The sequence below is a fragment of the Mus pahari genome, chromosome 1 (genome assembly GCF_900095145.1).
Source record: "Mus pahari chromosome 1, PAHARI_EIJ_v1.1, whole genome shotgun sequence".
Classification (NCBI taxonomy): Eukaryota; Metazoa; Chordata; class Mammalia; order Rodentia; family Muridae; genus Mus; species Mus pahari.
The window spans coordinates 74,493,157-74,517,393 of NC_034590.1; the positions used below are offsets into that span (position 1 = coordinate 74,493,157).

General features: G+C 39.1%; 2 protein-coding genes across 2 annotated transcripts; both read left to right on the forward strand.

The window, feature by feature from the left end:
• The first annotated feature begins 7,526 nt into the window (after window positions 1-7,526).
• On the forward strand, window positions 7,527-8,617 carry LOC110333737 (olfactory receptor 51B6-like). The gene has a single exon (XM_021215421.1). The coding sequence runs from the start codon at window positions 7,620-7,622 to the stop codon at window positions 8,565-8,567; it is 948 nt and encodes a 315-aa protein (XP_021071080.1). The 5' UTR covers window positions 7,527-7,619; the 3' UTR covers window positions 8,568-8,617.
• Window positions 8,618-22,386: 13,769 nt separating this feature from the next.
• On the forward strand, window positions 22,387-23,346 carry LOC110336249 (olfactory receptor 51M1-like). Its single transcript, XM_021218714.1, has one exon. The coding sequence runs from the start codon at window positions 22,387-22,389 to the stop codon at window positions 23,344-23,346; it is 960 nt and encodes a 319-aa protein (XP_021074373.1).
• The last annotated feature ends 891 nt before the right edge of the window (window positions 23,347-24,237 follow it).

The window sequence follows — 24,237 nt, forward strand, 5'->3', positions numbered from 1 at the left end:
TGATAAGTGGATATTAGTCAAGAAACTTAGAGTACCCAAGATACAATTTGTAAACCACAAGAAAATCAAGAAGAAGGAAGGTCAATGTGTGGATACTTCATTCCTCTCTAAAATAGGGAATAAAATACCCATGGAAGGAGTTACAGAGACAAAGTTAGGAGCTAAGACGAAAGGATGGACTATCCAGAGACTACCCCACCCAGGGATCCNNCCCATAATCAGCGACCAAACACAGACACTATTGCATATACCAGCAAGATTTTGCTGAAAGGACCCTGATATAGCTGTCTCGTGTGAGGCTAGGCCAGTACCTGGCAAATACAGAAATGGATGCTCATAGTCATCTATTGGATGGAACACAGGGCCCCCAATGGAGGGGCTAGAGAAAGTACCCAAGTAGCTGAAGGGGGATGCAACCCTATAGGTGGAACAACAATATGAACTAACCAGTACCCCCACAGCTTGTTTCTCTAGCTGCATATGTAGCAGAAGACGGCCTAGTTGGCCATCATTGGGAAGAGAGGCCCCTTGGTCTTGCAAACTTTATATGCCCCAGTACAGGGGAATGCCAGAGCCAAGAAGTGGGAGTGGGTGGATAGGGGAGCAGGGTGGGGGGAGGGTATAGGGAACTTTTGGGATATTATTTATTATTTATAATAGCTAGAAGCTGGAAATGTAAATGAAGAAAATATCTAATAAAAAATTGAAAAAAAAAGTGATTGTTCCCATGGATAAAGATAATGTGGTACATCCTCACAATGGAATGCTATTCAGCTATTAAAAACAAAGACATCATGAATTCTGCAGTCAAATAGATTAGACTTGAGAATATCAACCTGCATGCTATATACTCATTTATATGCGGATATTAGCCATAAAATGCAGGTAATATGCTACACTCCACAGACCCATAAGAGCTAAACAAGAAGGAAGGTCCAAGTGAGGAAGCTTCAGTCTCACGTAGTAGAGGGAATAAAATAGTCCTACGAGGCAGATGGAGGAAGGAACTTGGGGGAGGGGGAGAAGGAAGTAAACAGGAGGTTCAGGTTCAGGTGTGAGAAAGGGCAGGAGAGATGGCTAGATGGCCATGAAACAAATGGAAATCAGCAACTGATGGGGGTGCTGATGTGGGGGCATCTCCAGGATGAGACAGAGACCTGGGATAAGGAAGACACCGAAGAATCAAAGGGGATGACCTTAGCTGCTACTCACAAGCCTGGGGATATGGAACCGGAAGAGGCCACCTACTGTAGCCAAGCAGTAACCCTAGTGGAGTAATAGACACAAACTCAACTACAAAACTTTCAACACAAAATTTATCCTGTCTACAAGTAATGCTGGAATGTGGGATTGAGCAGAGCCTGAGTGAATGCCAACCAATAACTGGCACAACTTAAGGTCCATCCCATGGGCAAGTACCAATCCCTGACACTATTGATGAAACTCTGTTATGCTTGCAGACAGGAGCATGTTGTCCTCTGAGAGGCTCCACTCAGCAGCTTACCCAGACAGATACAGACACCCATAGTCAAACAGTAGATGGAGCTTGGGGACTCTTGTGGAAGAATAGGAAGAAGGATTGTGGACCCCAAAGAGGACAGGAACTGCACACGAAGTCCAACAGAGTCAACAATCCTGGATCCTTGGGGCTCTCAGACTCTGAACCATCAACCAAAGAACATACATGGGCTAGACATCCACACACATATGTTGCAGATGTGCAGCTTCGTCTTCATGTGGGTCCAGAACAACTGGAACAGAGGCTTTCCCAAAACCTGTTGCCTGTACATGGGATATGTTCTAGCTGGGCTGCCTTGTCTGCCCTCAGTGGAAGAGGAAGCGCCTAGACTCACAGAGATTTGAAGTGCCAGGGTCGGGGGATACCTCGGGAGCCACACCCGCTCAGAGGGGAAGAAGAGGAGGGGGTGAATGCTTTATTATAGAGCCTAGGACTACCAGACCAGGAATGGCACCACCCACAATGGACCCTAATGAATCACTAATTGAGAAAATGCCTTACAGCTGGATTCTCATGGAGGCATTTCCTCACGTGAAGCGCCTTTCTCTGTGGTAACTCCAGCTTGTGTCAAGTTGACACACAAAACCAGCCAGTATAAGAACAAATACTAGGAGACCCACGGAACTTCAGGTCACTGAAACAGGAAGCAAATATTGTCTTAGTGGTTTAGTATGGGTGATAGTGAGAGGAACTATTTCCTTTTCCACCCCTAGATTCCTGGACCATATATCCTGCCTTCCAAAGAACTCTGCCTCAGACCTCCAGTGAACAATTTCATGTCTGGCTATGTCTCCTTCTAAATGAAATGTATATAACTATGGATACTGCCTAATTTTGTCCACTGTGAAAGTTTTCCTTCACCAGGATTTTTTAGGGTTGTCCCAGAAAGGTATTGTAATGTTGCAGCTGTTCACTTACGGGTGGCACCTGAAAACACAAAGAACCATCAGTAAACCAGGCCCTAGCCCTCTTTTCACCAGTCAACTGGTTATAGGGTATACCCCTTAAGGCTATAGGTATGTGATTGGCAGCAGATGGCATTTTAATGGTAGTGGAACACTTAGGCATTTAGGCAACTTCTTCATGCAACCTGCTTATGCATTTGTGACTTGCTTGGCCAGATCATGCACATACCACTTCCATTTGATAGTGGCTTTTGTTCCTCTCATCCTACTTTATGAATTGGTGGGTCAGATACCACACAGTTCACAAATGATAGCTCAAGTGTAATGATAACTTAGTAGTCCATTGTCAGACATGCAATTTCCACTAAGACCTAGGCAAATAGCTGTCTCGAAAAGGACAGTAGTGGTCTACAGTTGATGGTAAAGCCTTGATCCAAAATCCTAAAGGTTTCTTCTATGATCCACCCATAGGTGTCTGCCAAAGATGCCAAAGAACATCCCTATCTGCCACTGGCACCTCAAGGACCACAGAGTTTGCTGATTCATATGGTCCAAGTGGTAGAGCAGTCTTCACAGCAACATAGACCTGTTGAAGAGATTTCTCATGTTCCACCCTCCAGTCAAAACTAGCAGCTTTCTTAATCACTGGATATATGGTCCAGAGTAACACATGGAATATGCTGTCTTGAGAATCCAGATTGGCCCACTAAATGCTGTGTTTCTTGTTGATGGAGGAGCCAGATGTGATATGATAGCCTATCTTTGATCTTAGAAGAAATATCTGCATACCCCATACCTCTGGTCTCCTAAAGCTTCAATGAGATGGAAATGTCCTGAATAAAGGAGAATTACATGTGGGAGGTATATTGGGAGTATTATAATAATCAGAAGGTATATTACACATTTACACATATGAAATTTTGAAGAACAAGCTCAATAAAGGTTAAATTAAAGTAACAGTGTGTTTTAACCATCCATTTAATACAGCTTTATGGTGCACCTCTGTAAACATATGTTCCTACACAACCTAACTGGAGGAAACATAACTGTATGTATGATGGAATAATATACTCCACTTGTCAATTGATCTGTGAAATGCAAGAACTGAAGTTAAGGTATCAGAATGTGAAAAGTCTTTTAAAGTGGCTCCTCAATTCTGAATATCAACAAGTACCTTTTTTGTTGTTATTTTGAGAAAGGATATCTCTATTTAGCCAATTCCGGGTTGGCCAATAATTTGCTTTATACCTCTGGCTGGTAAACTCATGATCCCATTGCAACAGCCTGTAAGTGTTGGGATTCTGGTATGTTCCTGGATGCTCAACTACACATGATGATGCTGCCAATATCAGAATGTGCTGACTAGATTTATTTGCAATCAAAGGCTTTCCTCCCTGCCCCATATATGTGGTCAGCATCTAGCCTCTAACTCTCAGATTGATCCCCGTAGGGGTCATTGTGCTCAATGTTATGACCTCCTGCTGCCAGAAAAAAATCACATCTGCTGTCTAAGTGAGGAGAATTGTAAAGGCCTAGCTATTTTAACCTAGTATGTTCTAGTACGTTTGATAGGGTATTACTTCTATCTACCTCCAAAATATCTTGTTAGATAACCCAAGGCTTTGACAACCTATATCTCAGTTACATACCTTCCTGTTATGAATTTATTACTCGTACATTTTAATATACATATTTCTTTAATAAACCCATTCATATATACTTCTAAAGAACTCAACCTATAACAGGAAAACAATGTGTTCAGTGGCTTGATCATCTGTGAATGTATAAGGCTGCTTTCTTAACAATAGTACAAATGTCTGGATAGGATATTATTATAAGGTAACTCTCATTTCAAACAAAACAGATCCCCTCCTCTCCTTTAATTTACATATTTTTCCATTTTAGAGGAAAGATACCTAATTGTTCAGTTTATATTTCTATATCATAATAGAAATAAATCACTGACCTAGCAATAGGTAGGAAGTCAATGCTAAAGGACCGAGAAAAATATTAAGAGACTGCTAATAAAACTCCCATATCCTCAAGATTCAGCATACTCACAGGAGAAGAAAATACAGAAGGAAGGAAACAAATGAGAAGGGAGGGCAGGCAGTGAAGGAGAGGCAGTGAGCAGCCCAAATTACACATGGTCCCTAAGGAGAGGTTCCTAAAATAAATATCCCTACTAGCCAGGCTCACATGCAGTCTCTAAAAAAGAAACAACAATTAGACGTCATGACTAAATCCTTCTCAAAGATGAATATCTGAAGTTTCTAACAATGTCGCCAAAGAATGGACAAGGTCAAAATCTCAGGTCAGTGAGGTTATATAATAAATTTTCTCTCTGGGATCTATTGCAGGTGGAGATAGATAGTTTCTCTGTTAGAGAAAAACAATACCAATACTTGCCAAATCTATCAGCAATAGTCATGAGTCCTAGAACCTTTCCTACACCTCTACATTGAGAGTGAAATGGTTTCTAGAAATGACCTGCCAGTCGGTCTGTGTGGTTAAGCGATTTAAGGAAATGCTTATATCTGGGACTATCGGATGGTGTTAGAAATGTAGCAAAGGTAGTTTATCAATGACCCTTTAACAGAACACAAGCTGTATCCTGCAAATGGACTAAGCTTGGAGAGATGTCCTATTGAGAAGGGGATGAAGCACTTTGAATAGAGGAAAGAATGTCTGGACAGAAGGAAGGCAAAGAGACCAAAGGAAGGTGGATGTGAATGTGAACCGTTCCAAGCAGAAAGAGGTCTCTAGAGATCTGTGGGGATGCCTAGTTTATACAGAAGAGCTTGAAAATTCTCATCAGCAAAACAATCCCACTCTGAAGCAGAGATTTGTAAAGGGTGCATGGCTGAGAGAGTGAGCAATAATTCTGGACTTACTAACGATTCCTCCGCTCTGCCCAAATCTCACAGATGCGCCTGTGTACCACAGATCCAGCTCTGAGGAAAAGGAGCAGAAGTGCTGGAAGTGCTCAGTGTTTGAGTAAAAAGAGAAAGGCTCGTTTGTAGTGCCGAAGATTCCACCTATGCCTTAAGCCTATGTGATCCACAGAGGATAAGAGGGACGCTGGTGCTTGATTAATGTCATCCATCCATGATATGAGCCTGTTACCTGGAATATCTGGAGCGATGTAAGTATTCTGCAGAATGAAATGAGTATGTGATACTGCAGTTGGCTGAGAGAGATGAAAACTAGAATTATTTATTTACTGCATTTATATCTTTGCAGAATCTTCCCTTTTCCACCTTGTCTTTGATGTTTCCTTTCTTTTTCTCCTTTATTCTTCTATCGATATTTGTAGAACATTAATGTAACAAATAATAGTTCTATTATAACATCCCGGCTGTTTTATGATGAAGTTGAAATTCACAAAAGAATTTAAATATCTTCACTACAAGAAAAAAATTCTGTGTAGATAATAGATTTAATAGTTAGCTCCAGTATGATAAACATGTCACAAGGTACATCTATATTTAATCACAATATTGTGAAATTCAAATACACAAAAGTTTTATTCACCAATCTTGCAAATTTAACTCACCATGAGCTACATACTTCTGAGCTGTTCCATGACAGGAAGGAATTAGCTATTTCTATGTTTCTCATATGTTGAAAAGGCCCCTCTCTCCCCCAACTTCTCCTAGTCAAAATGGTACAGGATCAATATCATCTCTAGCAACTTCAGAACTTCTCACTCACTACTCCTCAACTATTATTTGTCCACAAAGGCACATTATTTGCTGCCCAAATGAAGTCTAGTCAAGCAGGATTGCTTTTTTTTCTTAAAGTCACACTCCCCTGAATTGTCTTATTTTCCCCCATAGGCTTCATAAGAAAAATCACTTGACAAATCTCAGGATAAATGCTACAGATGTGTGCCTACTGCAATTTTAGTAATAATAAAATTCAATATGATAAATCATTCTCTTTTCTGACTCCAATCTGTTCTTGTATTTAGTGTGAAAAGCATGATAAAGAAATCATTGGCACCTTTTATAAATGACAATCTTCGATCTCAAGTGACTCCCCATGTTCACTGCCATTAAGAAATAGCAGCAGAGGAACAGCAACCAAATTCTGAAGAGTGGAGCTCAGTGATCTTGGAAACACATTTTCATGATGAAGGTGGGTTCATGAGTAATTTGTAAAGTGCACTAAGATATGACTTGACAACATGTGAGATGCACAGTCCACGCGAGATGTGGAAGAAGGTGGTCACATTCTCTCTGGCTGATACCAGAAGATGACTGCCTCCCTCCAATAATACCTTAGAATTCATGAAGCTTTCTCAATTTATTTATGTTTCATCAGACTCTTCAGTTATTGAAACATCATCCATGTGGTCATGTCTAAATAATCAATTTCTAATTTGCTTCTCAAAGTAGCTGATATGTAACAGTCATTGTCTGGTGTTACCAAATAGTGCCTCCAAGTAATTATCATAGACTTGGTTCATTGTTCATTTTTATAAGTATATAATAAAACTCTGAAATTTTGAGAAGAGCTCATAGGAAACTAAAGTACTACACGATTTGATAACTTGGAGGCTCATTTGTTTGGGGGAAATACACATGCAGGTGAGTGTTATACCATTTTTTACACTCCCAAAAAACTTTAGACCTTTATCATGTCAAGATTACTTATAAGCATATTCTTTATAGCCAACCCTAATTTAACTGATATCTTTTGCCTTTTTACAATTTTCTTTACATTATTTTGCAGTCAAATATTCATGCATAGTCTTTGAACAATGCTTAGATGCTTTCTGACATTCTGTCTCACTTATTCTGGGGAGTCTTTGGGTCTATTCTAAATACCAATGTTCAGGATGAGGAAGACCATGCAAGTAGCCCTGTAACTACCAACACAATTAAAGCAACACTGAACTATACCTCATTTTTCTTGGAGAATGGGATTTACAAAAATTTCATCTAAGACTACCCTTCACAGAGAGGGTATGTCTAATGTACATTTCAATGATGTGAGCCCTGGAAATATATGTAGTTGTTCTTGACATATCCTGTTTTCTCACACCTAGAAAGCTTCCAGGAATGATTGAATTATCATTGTAATTGGAAAGCAGGACCACTGATCATCCACACAGCAAGTAGCATCCTCAAGGGGCAAATCCTAAAGAACTATATTTGATCATCTTATCTGATGGGATATTTCTGACTGCAATGCCTTCAATGTGGCTCAACATTTCCTCTTCCCCATTCCTGCTCACAGGCTTCCCAGGTCTAGAGAAAGCCCATCACCTGATCTCCCTCCCATTACTGATGGCCTATGTCTCCATATTGCTTGGCAATGGCACCCTCCTTTACCTCATTAAGGATGACCATAACCTCCATGAACCCATGTATTATTTTTTAGGTATGCTGGCAGCTACAGATCTTGGAGTAACATTGCTCACCATGCCCACAGTGCTGAATGTACTATGGTTAAATCACAGGGAGATTGGCCATGGAGCCTGCTTCTCTCAAGCCTACTTTATCCACACTCTCTCTATTGTGGAGTCAGGGGTCTTGCTTGCCATGGCCTATGACCGTTTCATTGCCATTCGCAACCCATTAAGGTATACCACCATCCTTACTGATACTAGGGTAATAAAGATTGGCATAGGTGTAGTGATGAGGGCTGGTCTGTCAATCATGCCAATTATCATTCGCCTGCATTGGTTTCCCTATTGTCGCTCCCATGTACTCTCCCATGCTTTCTGTCTACACCAAGATGTCATCAAGCTAGCCTGTACTGACATCACATTCAATCGTCTCTATCCAGTCGTGGTTGTATTTGCAATGGTCTTGCTAGATTTCCTGATCATCTTCTTCTCCTACATTTTGATTCTCAAGACTGTCATGGGCATTGCTTCTACAGATGAGCGGGCCAAAGCCCTCAACACATGTGTCTCCCATATCTGTTGCATCTTGGTCTTCTATGTCACTGTGGTTGGTCTGACATTTATTCACAGGTTTGGAAAGAATGTTCCTCATGTTGTCCACATCACAATGAGCTACATCTACTTCCTTTTCCCCCCTTTTATGAACCCTGTCATCTATAGCATTAAGACCAAACAGATTCAGAGTGGTTTGCTTCGCTTGTTCTCCCAGCCTTGTTCTAAAACATGACTCTGACTGCTCCTGGAATGTAAATATAGTAACAGTGTTTCGGGAAGAAGTACTCACACAAAATACTTTAGTAGAGACACACTAACTCCTCTGCTATTTGATTACTCTTTATTGCTAACTTGATATGCCATAATGTATTCACAATGCTAAATGCTATGTCAAAATCTCTCTTGATCTTAACTATTTCCCTAAGGTAACAAACCATTTGTTGAGCCTATGACACGCAACAAGTACATACATATATGGCTTTTGAAACTTCAATCTAGTTCATACTATGCTGTGTCATACCTGTTTGGATCAATGCCCATCATTCACCATGTGTTCTTTATACACTGGGCCTCCTATATGTAATTTTCCTCATATGCAGCTGGCTAATGGTTCTAGAAAACTATCTAGAATAAAATGAGCCAGTCCCAGCCTCAATTGAGGATCATTGATCTGGGAAAAGTGCGTCCATGAAAAAAGTCTGCTCAGTTTCAATATTTATAAACATTTATCAAATAATACCATTAATAACAATTTTAAAGCAGAAATATAATCCTGACCAGATAACCACAATCTTAATAAATTTGGTTCCAGATACCACTGAATAGATATAGATATATTTTTATTTATCAAAATGCATAAAAAGTCCTGTTTGAAGAACAAGATGGCTAGCACTGGTACACAGAATCCCAGAGCCCAGCCTCCTGGTCACATGTGTGGGATAGGAAAAACATAGTAAATGGTTATTACTGGAAGAGAAACTATCTTTTCTTTCCCCAAACACCTTTCAGGTATTATGGCCTCTTAAAGAACCAGTACACATAATCCAAAAGATAAGTTTTAAATGTTCCAAAAGAAAAAACATTCTCATGAGCAGACGCACCAGACATAAAATGCTTGGACAATTATTCAACCAAAGCCATGATGAATCACTTATTCTCCAGTGTCTGGGCTCTGGGACTCTAGCCTTCCCAGTCACCTCTACTAGCCGCATCTACACATTCTCACGAAAGATCATTTTCTCAAACTTCTGGGATTTACAACTAACTTAGAGAAAAGAAAAAAATCTTTACAGCAGTTTCCAAGCTACTAGAAAATTTTTATCTTATCTGCCCAGTGAACTATTTCTTGTTTTATATTGTTCTTCTGCAACTTGGCTTTATGTTCCAATTTTGTGTAAAAGCTGTGTTTCTCTTTTCATAGCTCCAAGAATTTGCTCCTTAGACAGTACAGAATAAGATAATTTAATAATTGCTGTGCTACAGAATTTACCAAATAGATTATTTTTAATAAAATATAATTTTTATTAAACCAATGAAAGTAAGCTTAAGTGACTGGCTTTCTCTGTCTGTGTGGCTGTCTGTTACTTGCTGCCTATGTTTCTTCTATTTTGTCTAATGATGTGTTCCAAAGTGTGGACAACGCAGCATCATTGAGAAGCTTCAAAAATATGAGGGCTTGGCTGTGGCTCAGATTATAGAGTCCTTTCCTGGCACATATAAAGCATTTGATTCATCCCTGAATAGCACATAAAACTACACAGTGTGGAAATGCACACTTACAATCCCTGTACTTAGGAGGCAGAGACCATATGATCAGTAGTTCAACATTATTCTACCTACATAGAAAGTTTCAGACCAGAGTGTAATGCATGAGTCCTGTCTGAAAAATAAATTGAAAAAATGTTTGATTTTTTTTTTCTTTCTCAGAATGAATTCAGGGGCAATCTATCCTATATCAAAGTAATCATTCCTCCATTCTCCCTGTAGTCATTCTGCTCTTAAGCTCTGTTCCATCCAGCTATTAGGGATGTTATGATAACAGTACATTATAAGGTCTATAAGTTGATATATATGATGAATACCACCTTGAGTGTCATTTGGTCATTTATATTTTCTGTAATTCTTCTTCATTTTGCTTTTTGTGGTGTCTAAATCTTTTAAGGTGTTTTCACATTTCATCCCAGAAAGGAAGTTGTAATCGGTAACAGGATGAAGACATGTCAGGCTATGAGAAAATTTCTATCAAGTGGTTGGGAAAATACTGAGACAGGATAGAACCAAAGAATGCTATCCAGTGGTCACATAAAATAAAGTGAGGTTTGCACCTACACTGTGAAGCGGGATTTGAAACAACATATCAAAACCAAAGAGCAACAAGCAGATTGTCACTGCTGTCTTGTGGAATCTCTATGCCCTACTGTTCTTTGGTATGAATACTATAAGTAGGTAACAGATCTAATCCTGCTTGCTCTCAGTAGGGGAACAAAGAGATATTCTTGCTGGTGTTGAGAGATGTTTTGCTCCAGAAAACATTGGTTAACCCTTTTAACGCTAGGGGACTCTCACAAGGTGTCTGTTATGAGGGAACTCTCACAAGGTTATCTGTTATGAGGGAGCTCTCACAAGGTGTCTGTTATGGTTCAAAGAACACTTCTGTCCTGTTTTTCACCATTTTGCCTTTGAAACTAATTTATCTGTACAAAGGTGGTATAATGAGCAGTATTTCTGCATACTTCCAGGTACACAAGGGTGGATTTATTGTTTATTTCAGCTATACCTTAGTAATACGTAGAAGACACGTTAAGACATTTGGATTAAGGAGCACATTAGCGCCTCTCTGAAAGCTTTGGTTCATGTTTCCTGTTACATGTGAATATCAGTTAGACTTCCCAGGTTTCAATGAAGACAGATGTTCATTCTCTAACTTTAACAAGATAATTGTGGCACTTGTGTTAGTGTCAGGCACACTCCCAAACAGGAGAACTGGGGCCAGATGTCTGTAAGAACAGCTGTCAGAGTGTGATAAGCTCCTGGGATCAACATCAATGTGCAGCTGCTGGCAGAGGCCAGCTGAAGTGACAGAAGCAGATGATCCTGGATAAAGTTAAGGAGGCTCAATAGCAGTCAGTTGTTTTGAGATTAGACCACATATTAAACCTTGAGAGCAGAACAACAGTGGGAAATCTGCTTTAATAGCAGAGCAAATTCCTGTCTAGAAACACAGTAACAACTTAGTCTATTGTTGATAAGGTCAGCCCCTGCCTCAATGCCCAGAAGGAGCAGAGACTCTTTGTAATAAAATATTCCACCACTATTTTGCAAAAAACCAGAAAGATGTAGCCAGATAGATTCACTCTTTAGACTAGATTGCGGCATTTCTGGAGCACAAGCAAAGCCTTACATCTCTCCCACATCTTGAAGCTCCCTAACAAATTGTGTGTGGAAATGCCAGTAGTCAGAGGACAAGAGCACAGCTGTATACAGGACAGGAGCACAGCTGCACACAGGACAGGAGCACAGCTGCACACAGGACAGGAGCACAGCTGCATGCAGGACAGGAGCACAGCTGTACACTACTGTCCTCAGTAAAGGGAGATATTCCTTGAGACTTTTAGAAACGTAGATTCTAGCCAAATTAGAGTTTGTAGCTTCAACTCTAAAGAGAATTTCCAGGACTCAACAGTTCAGTGAATCAGGGATGTTCATTTTTCAAGATATTTTAATATAGGCTTGAGTGTGAAGGATGAAAGAAAAAGAGGCATTCAGAAGAAAGTGCTTCAAAACCAAGTCAGGGAAGGTGCATCCCAAGGAAGGGAGATCCACCAAAGATTAAGCGCACTCAAGTGTAAGTACTGGCTTCTCCAAAAGAGTAAGCCATTGTCTTAGCCATGTGTACCATTTTGACTCTCGATTTGCATCTCAAAACATTACTTAGAAAAATAAACCTTTTTAGTATGGGAGTTATGTAAGGTCTCTCTAAAGATGCTCTCAGATACAGAAATAACACTGAGGCTGCACAAAAGGTTTGATACATGCCTTTTCCCTATAAATGAGGTTTCTGGTGAGATTGCTTGAAGATCAGGGGTTTATGTTTGAGAAAGAAGAATTTGAGCAGTTGCTAATATGATGGAATTCTTAGTTTGCTGGTGGCAAGGGATGTAACTAGATCCATAACAAGGGCCTTCATTTCCCTTCCTCACATCCTCTGCCTTCCTGTCCTGCCTCAGAATGGCTTGTGTTACTTCCAGACATGAATAGGTACTTTAATTTTTTCCAAGAATTATCACTCCACAGTTGTCAGTCTTAACCACATATACATGCAAGCAACATGGGGCATACTCAGTGGGTTGTATCTATGTATTTATTCATATAAATGTATATATGACAACAATAATTAAAGAAAAGAGACCATTGTGCATTTGGGAGGTAGATGTAGGGTAGAGACATGGGAGATGCAGAAAGGAGAAGAGGGAGGGTGTGATATAATTCTTTTTTAACTAAATTTTTAAAAACTAACATGAATACTGTGAGAAATGAAGCTGGACAGGTTAATTAGCTCACTGAATGAGGGGAAGACTGGGATTCAGGCTAAGAATCTGAATTTATGTCAGGCTAAGAATTATGAATTTATGAAGCTCTTTATACCTTCTGTTTCTTCCTGATATCTCCCTAAGACAGAGTTCATCACTGGAAAATGTCCCAGTGACAACTTGTAGACTTGAAAATTGATGTCTCTATCTCCCTTCTTTTGTGGCTAAGTCAGTATTGTAGCATAAATGAATTCCCTTATTTACTCACCGGAGAAGTTTTCTAATCTCTTACATCTGGTTACAGTTTCTTATTTCTATGGGAGCAACCATTCCATTCTGTTGCAGACAACATACTCTTATTTCTCCCAGAAGTATGGGAGATCCCAAGACCATTTCTTTGTTTTTGTTTTTGTTTGTTTATTTGTTTGTTTTTTGTTCATTAATTAAGAAAATGCTTTACAGTCAGACCGTATGAAGGTATGTTCTTCACTGAGGTTCCCTCCTTTCAGATTTCTCTAGTTTGTGTGTCAAGTTGACATAAAATTAACCAGCCCATCCACAAATAAAAGAGACATAAAGGAGAAAATGATTTCCTCTTCAAAAATGGCTGGACATTGTGGACTTTGAGAAAGAGAGAGCTTTCTCTTGGGCAATGTGGCAACCACTGCTCTGTTACTATTCTAGACTAATCACACTTACACATATGTAGGTGTGCAGGGCAGTAGAGGATGAACTAAAGTAAAGTCCAGCAGTATCATTCCAGCCTTAAAGACCCATATTAGTCCTCCATCACCCTCTGGAGTTCACCATACCTAGGCCTTGGCTAAGGGAAAGTGAGTTGATGTTGCAGGTATTTCTCACCTCAGAGAGCCCGAAGAGAAGCAAACTGTTTGGGAATGTTGAGGACAGTGGGTGAGGGCTTCTTTTAGATCTGCTTGTGTTAAGTTGGAGTGGGAGCTAAGGCTTGGTTAGGATTTCTAGGACGAAAGCCACTCGGAGAGGTTTCTGGGAGATTATTTCTTTTAAATTCTGGATAAAGTAGGTAATAATTTTGTCTCCCTCAAAGTCAGAGGGAGTTTGTTGGAGTTTGTTGGGTATGGGGTGTGGGTATGTGTAAGAGAGAAACAGATCTTTCTCGAAGAACAAATGAGTCTGGAGTTCTCGGTTGTACGGCAGGTATAGATCCAGGTATAAATCGCATGGCAGCAAAGCCCTGAAAGAAAGCAGTTCCTGGGAGATGACACTCTCCCAAAAACTGAATTTAAACTTATCTTTGGGTTGCCCCCTCCCCCTAGTGGCTACAATAGAGAACTACAGCTTGTGCTTAAACCAGCTTCAGCTTGGGAGGAGCCTCAAGTTCCAACCAAGCCTGATTCAACCAGCACAGGTATCAACTCTGGAAGGAGCTGCTTAAGTGTAACTGATACTGTATCTGTAAGAAACATGGTAGTTGAACTCTCTGTCTTCCTCTCTCTCTCCTTCGCCCTACCACTTCCTCCTTCTTCTTCTCTTCTCCTCCCTTTCTCTCCCCTCCTCTCCTCTCCAAGTACTGTGTTTACTAAAATCCACTAGCATGTCTACAAACAGGAGAATCTTGTTTCCAATATGTATAATATTAGATTTTGTAAGACTAGCTGGATCTTGTACATATCTTTATAATAATGGATTAAGATACTTAAGTAAGAGAACCAGTACAATCTGTGTTAAAGCCTTTTAATGGCTAACTTACATATGTTTTCCAAGACCCCATGTGAATCTACCCTCATTTGTTTCCCTTCATATCTTCCAGACCACAACACTACTCAGAAAATAGGAACAGAGCTAAGGGCAGTTGCTTTGTGGTCCACACCACTCCCATTCTGTCCTCAATTCTCATAAACAACCTCTTTCTTGCTAATGTGTGCTAACTGTACTTTCACAAATTCTGACAGATCATCTATCCTTTTTACTAAGTGTGAGCTTTGTATCCATGTACATACTAAATTCATGCATTTGATTAAAATTTAAAAGAATGATTAAATTTAGCTAACATTCAAAAAAAGTCCATGTATAGTATGATAAAATAAACCTAAATATCAATTGAGAGAACAGACAAGTAGAAATGCAGAGTGCTTTGTGTTTGTTTAGCTTGTCTGTCTCAATATGACCTTTAAATGGTATTGCTTAACTCTAGACCTTCAATTATATAATTTACAAAAGAAAAGCATGACATTGTTATATGGATTTTATAAATAAACATTGTAAAGCCAGTATCAAAAACTCTACACAAATCCTTCTGGTCCACTTTCCCCAGATGAAGGCTATGACACAGTTTTCATGCCATCCCGATGCATTTTGAAAGGAAAGAAAAGCAAATACATTGACTAATCATATCATGAAGCAAAAATTGAATTCCTTCATGAAAATATGAAATTGCACATCAGAGGAGTAAAGAAGGCAAGCGCAGTTAGGAAATCTGATTGCTGTTGATCATGTAGGAAGTAACCCATGTATTCCATGTTGAGTAGAGAACCATAAGGAAGCCTGAGATGTTGGCCTGGACAAGCATTTGCAGGCAATTATACAAGGAGTGATTAAAGTAGAGTGCTCTCAAAAATACAGAGTGCCTGGCAGAGAAAAGTGAATTATTTAGCACTGAAAAAAACACTGAGTAAATAATGCTGTAGGAAGGTAAGATGTTTGAGGTAGTTATGACTCTGGACTTGAAAAGAGATGAACAATTTAGAAAGCAGCGTGAAGTCCTTCACACATCAGGCATAGCCTGTGCAGGAAACGATTCTTTGTCATGGGTGAAGGGAGGGGAGGGAAGTCACAGCTAACAAGGTTGGTTCTTCATAGAGCAGGAAAACAATGCACTGCGGTAGGATGACTTTCACTGCTGAACCCAGCCCTGCAGAGTGAGGATGCCCCAGCTTCGGATGACTGTACAAGGAGGGATGGGGGGTAATGAAGGACCCTGACTACCTGGATCCCGCCCATGTAGGGACCACAGCCCTAGGGACTCCTTCTTGGCCCTCAAGTTCTCCCAGTTGAAGTGAAGTGCTTTTCAAGGACAGAGGAAGAAAGAGGATAAATACTTCTGTGACAGAAACCAGCACGAGGCCTCTCCCTGACCTGCGACCATTATGTTCTACAGTACAAACTGCTCTGACTTCATGTTTTTTTAAATTAACAGCAGCTGGTAAGCATCTGCCACCGCCTTCTCTTGGAGTGGTGTGATAGAGAGGCCTAGAAGGGAGGGTGGAGGATATGCAAGAAGGGGGAGGGGGAGGAATGAATGTTCCAAAAGGGCAATAAGCTCTAATTTGGGCTTCTCCCCAACATGTTTGAGTGACCCTCTGTAAATGTATTCCTCATATTTCCCTCACTGAAGCTCAGGTGTTTTTCACTTGAAAAATTAAATCTGAGACTCTGAACTCTCTACAGAAACTTCTCTACTCCTGATGTTCTCAGGAAAAGACAGGGTTAGGGTCAGAGAAAAGGGCCTGGTATCACTGAAGAAGATGAGAGACCATCTGCAGTGTTATCTTATGATTAGGGAACAGCACTGCCCCATCCTCATGACTGTGGTTTCTGGGCCAGCCAGGCTCTTTCTAGGTCATGCCTAGAGATTAGCTTTCCACTGACACCGAAGGATCAGCATACTGCTCTGTGTGTGCCTCTCCTTGCCCAGCTCTGAACTACCCTCAGTATGCCTCTTTCTGTCCTAAACAAAAAGACATTCATTTTTCTAACATATAGGTTAAGTGCATTTTGAGTCTCAGACCTGTGTACACAGCAGAGAATCTAGCTCTGCTCCGCAGGTATTAATGCTCACAACCTTTCATGTCAACCTTCCTACCCCAGAATGATCTCCTTCCCCACAGCCCACCTCTACTTTATTCAACAGAGGCATGCTCCACCATGGTGGGGACATTCTTGAGATCTCACTAAGAGGAATAATTATGTTCAAAACATAAGAAACAGTGTTTCCACCGATAATTCATTCTAGAAATAACAAATACCAAATTTGAATTTAAAAAAATAGGTATAGCAAAAGTAGCTAATTTTTCATTTATTAGGAAATCCCATTTTGAGAACTTTTCTCATATTTCACCTATATTTGTTCTGCTTTGACTGTTGCAGCTTCACAGTCATTAAGCATTGACTATGAATTGATAGACAAGACTTCTGTTTTTCTGTGAAAATGGAGATGTGGGTATTACTCTCCCTCCAAGAATCACTGTCTCACATTGCCAACATAAATTACCTGTAACTTTCATTCTAAAAGGAGGTATCCCAGTTCCACCATTGTCTCTGTGGACTTCTTCGTTCCAACAAATCCTTCTTGTCTATTGTGCCATGTCACACTGAAGTCAGTGACAAGAGCCAAGCCTGAACTTCAAACACACCTAGGCAGGACAAGTGGTGAATAGAATGACCTGGCCACTCATCACTTCATTTCATTCATTATGCAGATACTATATGGTAGAGCTCACCATGTGGTAAACAATGACCTGGAATCCAGGGCTCTCAGAGAAGCCAGACTACTTGGTAAAAAAAAAAAAAAAAAAAAAAAAGAGGAGTTAAAGAATCATTAGTTTAAAGTATATGTGTATGAGGGACATGTATAAATATAGATATGTAAATGCTCTATGTAACAAATAAATAATTCGTGTAACAAAGTTTATATAAACATACATTGTTCTTAGCCTTCTGGCCAAAATTGAACTATGAAGTATACATAAGTAAAAAATATATGTATAAATATAGAATCATAATTTTAATAGTTGTTTATTTACATGCATGTCTTTATCTTTTTATAGCATATTACATTTTAAATACAACCTACAATATATAAAAACCACAAATTACTGATGAGTAATACTTATTTTATAAACTATTAGTAAGTTTTTAAAACACATTGTACATGATTGTACTTATGATAGTGTGTATGTACTCTCTTCTACATAGAAATACATTCCCTATCTAACTAAAGAAAGTACACATGCCAAGAGGTATATATGCTTATTACTTTTCAGAAGCATTACATAAAAGGGATGATGTGAATATCGAGAACTCTCCTAACTCTACCTAATGAAGTCAGGGGAAATCTGTAAGAACAAATATTTGTACTAAGTCTTAAACAATCAACGAGCATTTACTGCTTGAACTCTCCTAACTATACACAACAAAGTCGGGAGAAAATTGTAAGAAGGAATATTTGTACTAAGTCTTAAATAATCAGGAAGCGTTTATGAGTTTGAAGAAAAGGGCTGTTGTTTGCTAAGAAAGCAAGGAATATAAAATGTAAAATAAAATAAAATAAAAATGCATAGAAAGTCAAGAACAACATGAGTATATCGAATGGAGTAAATAAAGGAAAGGCACCAAACTATGTAGGGCTTTGCCAGAGGGAAGTGTACTACAAACTCTTATACAACATTGGGATAATACATGTTGGATGATATACAGCTTATGTGCCATCTGTGAGATAGTGATAAAAGATTTATAGTTATAAGAAACATAAATGTGTAAACTTTTTTTATATTGTTTGTGAATTGTTGGTAACCTCAAGAAACTGAGCCCATTACCACAGCTTTTTACTCTGCTGAAAGGGAAGCTAGTGAAGGACTGCCATAGTGGCTCAGAGTTAGTGCTTTCCAAATGATGCTGTGACAGTAGGAGGTGGACTCTGGAGATGGAGGGTCAAACATTGCAATTTATGTATCAGAGGGCTCTGCTAGGATGGGAAAACTAAGAACTAAGATGACAATTACAAAGATAAAGACAAAGGAGCACATGAAGGGGTCCTTAAAAGGTAAGAAATATTGAATACTTTCTTTATCAAAAAGTTGTAGTAGATTTCTGAGAATAGTAATTGATACCTAAAAATCACAGGTAGAGGAGAATTAAGTGTGTGGTGTTGGGTTTGAACTCAGTTGTAAATGTGTTAAGTATAATTGGCAAACACTCACAAGAAACTCAGAAAGAGACAATCTGGCTATGTAACAAAACTATCTAGACTAGACACAAATATTCACAGGTCTCTTCATAATAGTAAATAATAAATGAGAAGTTAAGAATTCAGGAAATTGAGTACCATGAGCATCTTGAGTAGGGGGAAAAAGAACACAATGGGAACTCTTACCAAAATATATTGGTGTATTTTGTGGCAAAACACATGTAAATGTGTATTTATATACATCTAGCACAATGCAGTGGTCAAGTATTAAGGAACATGGAATTAACAAACTTTGAAAGTCATAAGAGAATGAGCACTTTAACAATTTAGATGTATTATGACAGGTTGATCAACACCCAGAATAGAAAATGTTTGTATTAAAGAGTTTTAGAAAAAGAATATATCATTGATGGATAATCAAATGTCAATAAGATTTGCCATTTTCATATTCACTTTAGAAACACTTTCATTGTCTAAATTTTAACCTGTCAATTCATTGACTTAGAATAGTAGGTAAGGTAAAAGTAAAATTACATGTGCACAGTTTGTTTGTGTCTGTGCATTAAATAACCAAACTTTGGGTGCAAACAAAAACATTTGCCAGAAAATTAAAGGGAAAATAATCTTGGCAGAAGAACAAGAATAAGAAGGGGGAAAAGGAGGAGGAAGAGGGGAAGGAGAAGGAGGAGGAGGAGAAGGGGGGAACCAGACAATATGATATCAAGACTTTTAAAGGAGGAACTTAAGGTAAGGTATGTATGTATTGCTAACCTAACTAAATCAGATATTTTAAAGACATAGTAAACATAGGTCCCAGCAGATGCATTTAAAAAGCATTTCTCTAAATGGACTATAAAATTAATAAGTTGTGTATAATTTACTTGAATAAGAACTACTAAAGAGATGGAGAGGATAGGTGGGCAAAATATTCTCACTCCTTGGCTGAAGTGAGCTGGGCTCATCTTTGTCATGTTCATCTTTTTCTTGTTTGTTTGTTTTAACTAAAATTTTTCTTTGAGTTTTTTGAGACAAGGCATTTTTGTGCAGCTCATACTGTCCCAGAACTTGCTCAGTAGGCCAGGTCGGCCTTGATCTCAGAAATTTGTTTCTGCCTCCCTCTTAGGCCACCGACATTAGTTTTGTTGTTGTTTTGTTTTGTTTTCATTCTTGCAATATCCTCCCATGAGCTGTTATGCACCATCTAATACATTGTCACACGCTCCTCCTTATGTGATTCACCTCCTCCAGCGAATCACTGCAGACTCTAGCACATTCTAACTTGTCTCACTCTCATAATCATCATGATATACTTCTTAGTAACTTAACTGTTGCATCTATTCCCTCAAGATCTCATCAAGAATTGTATAATGTACCTAAAATCAATGACTAAGCCTAACCCATGATCTAGAAAGTCTACTTTCTGGTCATTATCCCTCCTCCTCTCATATTTTAACTGTATTTTTAACCTTTGATATTCTCTACAGTACATCATCACTATTAATCATTTATTTGCATATATATACTCTGTATTCAGATCATGCTGACTTAGCCAAAGTTCAATCTAGATTATTTAAATCCTCTTTAACTTATTTCATGTAAGTAGCTAGATGTAGTGATGGGAAATACGCATTAACACTTACTGATTACACTTTGAATATGTAAGCCAGAAAAAAAGACCATCTGCATCATGGAATCCTGCCTCATTGCTCTGATACACTTGTCTCTCCTCTCCCTCTTTCTCCTTGATGTCTTAGAGTAAGATTTTATTTCAACCACTCTGCTGGAACTGCTCCTATCTTGATCATCAATGGCTTCCATATTGATTAAACTTTGGTCCTTTCTCAGCTCCTGTTATATTGATTTCTTATCAACACTACAGACACTTGTTGGACACCTCCTGTAGTACATGCTTGAACAGAATTCCCTGGCTTCTTTCCTATCTTATTAAAATGTTTCTTCTCTTTGTTGTTGTTGTTTTTGCAGTTGTTGGCTTCTACTTGGCCACAGTTTAAGCATAATGAAAGTCAAAAACAGTTAAGGACAATTCTCATGCACTGTGAAGTCATACATAATCTAGATTAAGCTATTGTCTCAAATTCTTTTCTCACCAGGACCCTCTACTTCTTCCATTGCTTATGCATGCCCCTTTGTTTTTCCAGTCAATCAAGCAGTTAAGCTGCAATCCACTTCAGACATTCTTATGTTCTGTTTTCTCTGCTAGAAGTTACTTCTTATAAGATACAGTTGCCCAAAATCAATGGCACTTTTGGAGATTCCATGTCTCATAATGCTATGTTTGGACATTTTCTATCTTTTTTTCTTTGTTTCTTTCTGTGTTTCTCTCCTTTTGTCTTTCTTTTTTACTTTCGTTCTGCTTAAGTCTTTTGCATGTATATTATGGTTTCCAGTGTTATGTTTTTATGGGATTTCTGTGTGTACAAAGTATGTGTCTCTGCATCTATATGTGCTTCTTGTGCTTTTTCTTTGGTTCTTTTGTCCTCATAGTTTGTTTCATCAGTCTCTGGTTTGTTTTTGGTTTTATTTTATATTGTTTTATTATTAGTATTAGATACCTGTTCATACAGTAATGAGAGAAAGAAAAAAAACAGTATGGATTTGGGTGAGTGGGGAGGTAGAAAGCATCTAGGAAGAGTTGGGGTAAAGGAAGCCATAATCAGAATTACATTGCCACCATTGCAAATATAAAAAGCAACAATATGACTTATACCCCTAAGATAAGAAGCATAAAATAATAGAAAAAAATTGTTGAAAGACAAAATCGTTGGCTTCTACTTGGCCACAGTTTAAGTATAATGGAATTCAAAACAATTAAAAAACACTGTTCAAAAACAGTTTTAAAAACTGTTTTAAAAACTGTTTTTTAAAAAAAACAGTAAAAAACAATGGTCAAAAAAGCTGTGAAACATCAACTTACACATCTGTAGATGTTACTGCATACAAATCTGGAAGTTAAAAGAAAAGTTCTGAGTCACAGATTAAATTCTCAGAAAAAGAGTGTAAAATGAAATCATGAGTCATTTATATTGACTAAGGAGAAATATTAGAACAATCTTAGAAAATGCCTAAAAATGAAAACGGCCATATTTAAGGAATGGGCATGATAAAAATCTAGTAGAAAAGACTAGAAAAAATGTAAGTGCCCTGTGATGGTGGCTTATGCCCTTAATATCCGTACTTTGGAGCCAGAGGCAAACAGATCTTTGAGTTCAAGGCCAGCCTGGTCCACAGAGTGAGTTCCAGAACAGTCAGGGCTACACAGAAAAACCATGTCTCTTTCTCTCTAAATAAAGAGAAAAATAATAAAGAAGGAAAAGAGAGAAAAGAAAGGGAAGAACATATAAGAAGAAACCTACCAGGCAGTGGTGGCGCACGCCATTAATCCCAGCACTTGGGAGGCTGGTGAATGGGGTTGAAGATATGAAGGGAGAGATCATTGCAAAGTTCCTGAGAGAGTGTGTTTGTGAAGCTGAAGAATTTGTTAATAATCAGAAATATCCATTTATTTTCAGGTCTATCCTTGAGAAATTCCAGCAAGGTATCTTTTCACTTCTCAATTCATGGTCCTATCCAATATTACTCATTTTAGCCCCATGTTCTACCTCAGTGGCTTTCCTGGTTTGGAAGCCTTTGAACACTGGATTTTCATCCCCTTTTTCTTGATGTACCTGGTGGCCATTTCAGGCAATTGTCTCATTCTGATGATTATTAAGACCAGCCCTCGTCTGCACACACCCATGTACTATCTACTTTCCTTGCTGGCACTCACTGATCTGGGGCTGTCAGTGTCTACCTTGCCCACCATGGTGGGTATTTTTTGGTTCAACTACCATGGCATTTATTTTGGAGCCTGCCAAATCCAGATGTTCTGCATCCACTCTTTTTCCTTCATGGAGTCTGCAGTGCTCCTTGTCATGTCCTTTGATCGTTTTGTGGCCATCTGCCACCCACTGAGGTACTCAGCCATTATCACCGTTGAGAGGGTAATGAGGGCAGGCCTATGTGTCATCCTCAGGGGGCCTGTAGCCCTTATCCCAATTGTGCTCCTCCTGAAGGATTTTCCCTACTGTGGACCTCTCGTCCTCTCCCACTCATTTTGTCTACACCAGGAAGTGATACACCTGGCATGTGTGGACACCACCTTCAACAACCTATATGGACTGTCACTGGTGGTGTTCACCGTGATGCTAGACCTGGTGCTCATTGCGCTGTCCTATGGATTCATCCTATACACGGTGGCTGGTCTGGCTTCCCAAGAGGAGCAGATCCGAGCATTCCAAACATGTACTTCACATCTGTGTGCTGTGCTTGTGTTCTTTGTGCCCATGACGGGGCTGTCCCTGGTACACCGTTTTGGAAAACATGCTCCCCCTGCTGTGCATCTTCTCATGGCCAACATCTACCTCTTTGTACCACCCATGCTTAACCCAGTCATATATAGTATTAAGACAAAGGAAATCCGAAGAGCAATCGTCAGGTTCCTAGGTTTTAGAAAGGTCAATTCTGAGTCCTGGGGATAAATGAAGAACTGGATGCCCTTACTCTAATAAGTCAAAACTCTATCACATTAATTATCTATCATAACACCCAGCATCCTGAGAGCTTCAACCTCCAAGTAATAAATAATATGCAAATATGTTTCTTTTCTTTCCAGTTGTGGCTCAAGAACACAGACCTTCTTTTTCTTAAATTATGATGCCTCTTTCTTCCCATCTTTCCTGCTTGGCCAAAGTCCTCTTCTTCTTTTTCTATTCTGATTAAGCCTACTGTCAGACCCCAGATTCACATTAATTCATCAAAATCTGACACACTTCCCCTAAAGTGGTTTAGAAACAATCCCTCAACTCTTCCTGAAGTTGTTCTCCTACGATCATTCCTCTGGTAGAAGCCCTTGAAACTCCTCCTGAGTCTGCTCATCTCTGATTTTATCTTGCTCATTTGTTTTAATCTCTTGAATCCTACAACTCAATTCAATGTTAAGCTGAAGCCATTATGTATATCGGGCTGCTGTAGTTGTGAGATGCTGCACAGTGATGTGCTGGAGAACATGTTCAGTCAAATAAACGGTGACAAACATGTTGGGTCACAATTGCTCAGGATATATGACCTCTAAATCAGCAGAGCACCCAGCCCTACCCTGCTACAACTGATCATAATCCATGTTTAGTTTCACCTTCAATGTTACTTCCTAAATGACAGGCAGTTTTCTAAAAACAGAGCAGACAAGACTGTTTGTTTTCATAGTATTCCATATTTACCATGTTAACTTTTGTCATGAATAACATGTGGCTTGTATGTTCATGTATTGTGTGCATATGCCCATTAGGATATTAGACTAATTTAAACTCCTTGCAATGATTATAGATGCATCTACTACTAATAAATCTATGTGCTATAAATTCAATGTCTGG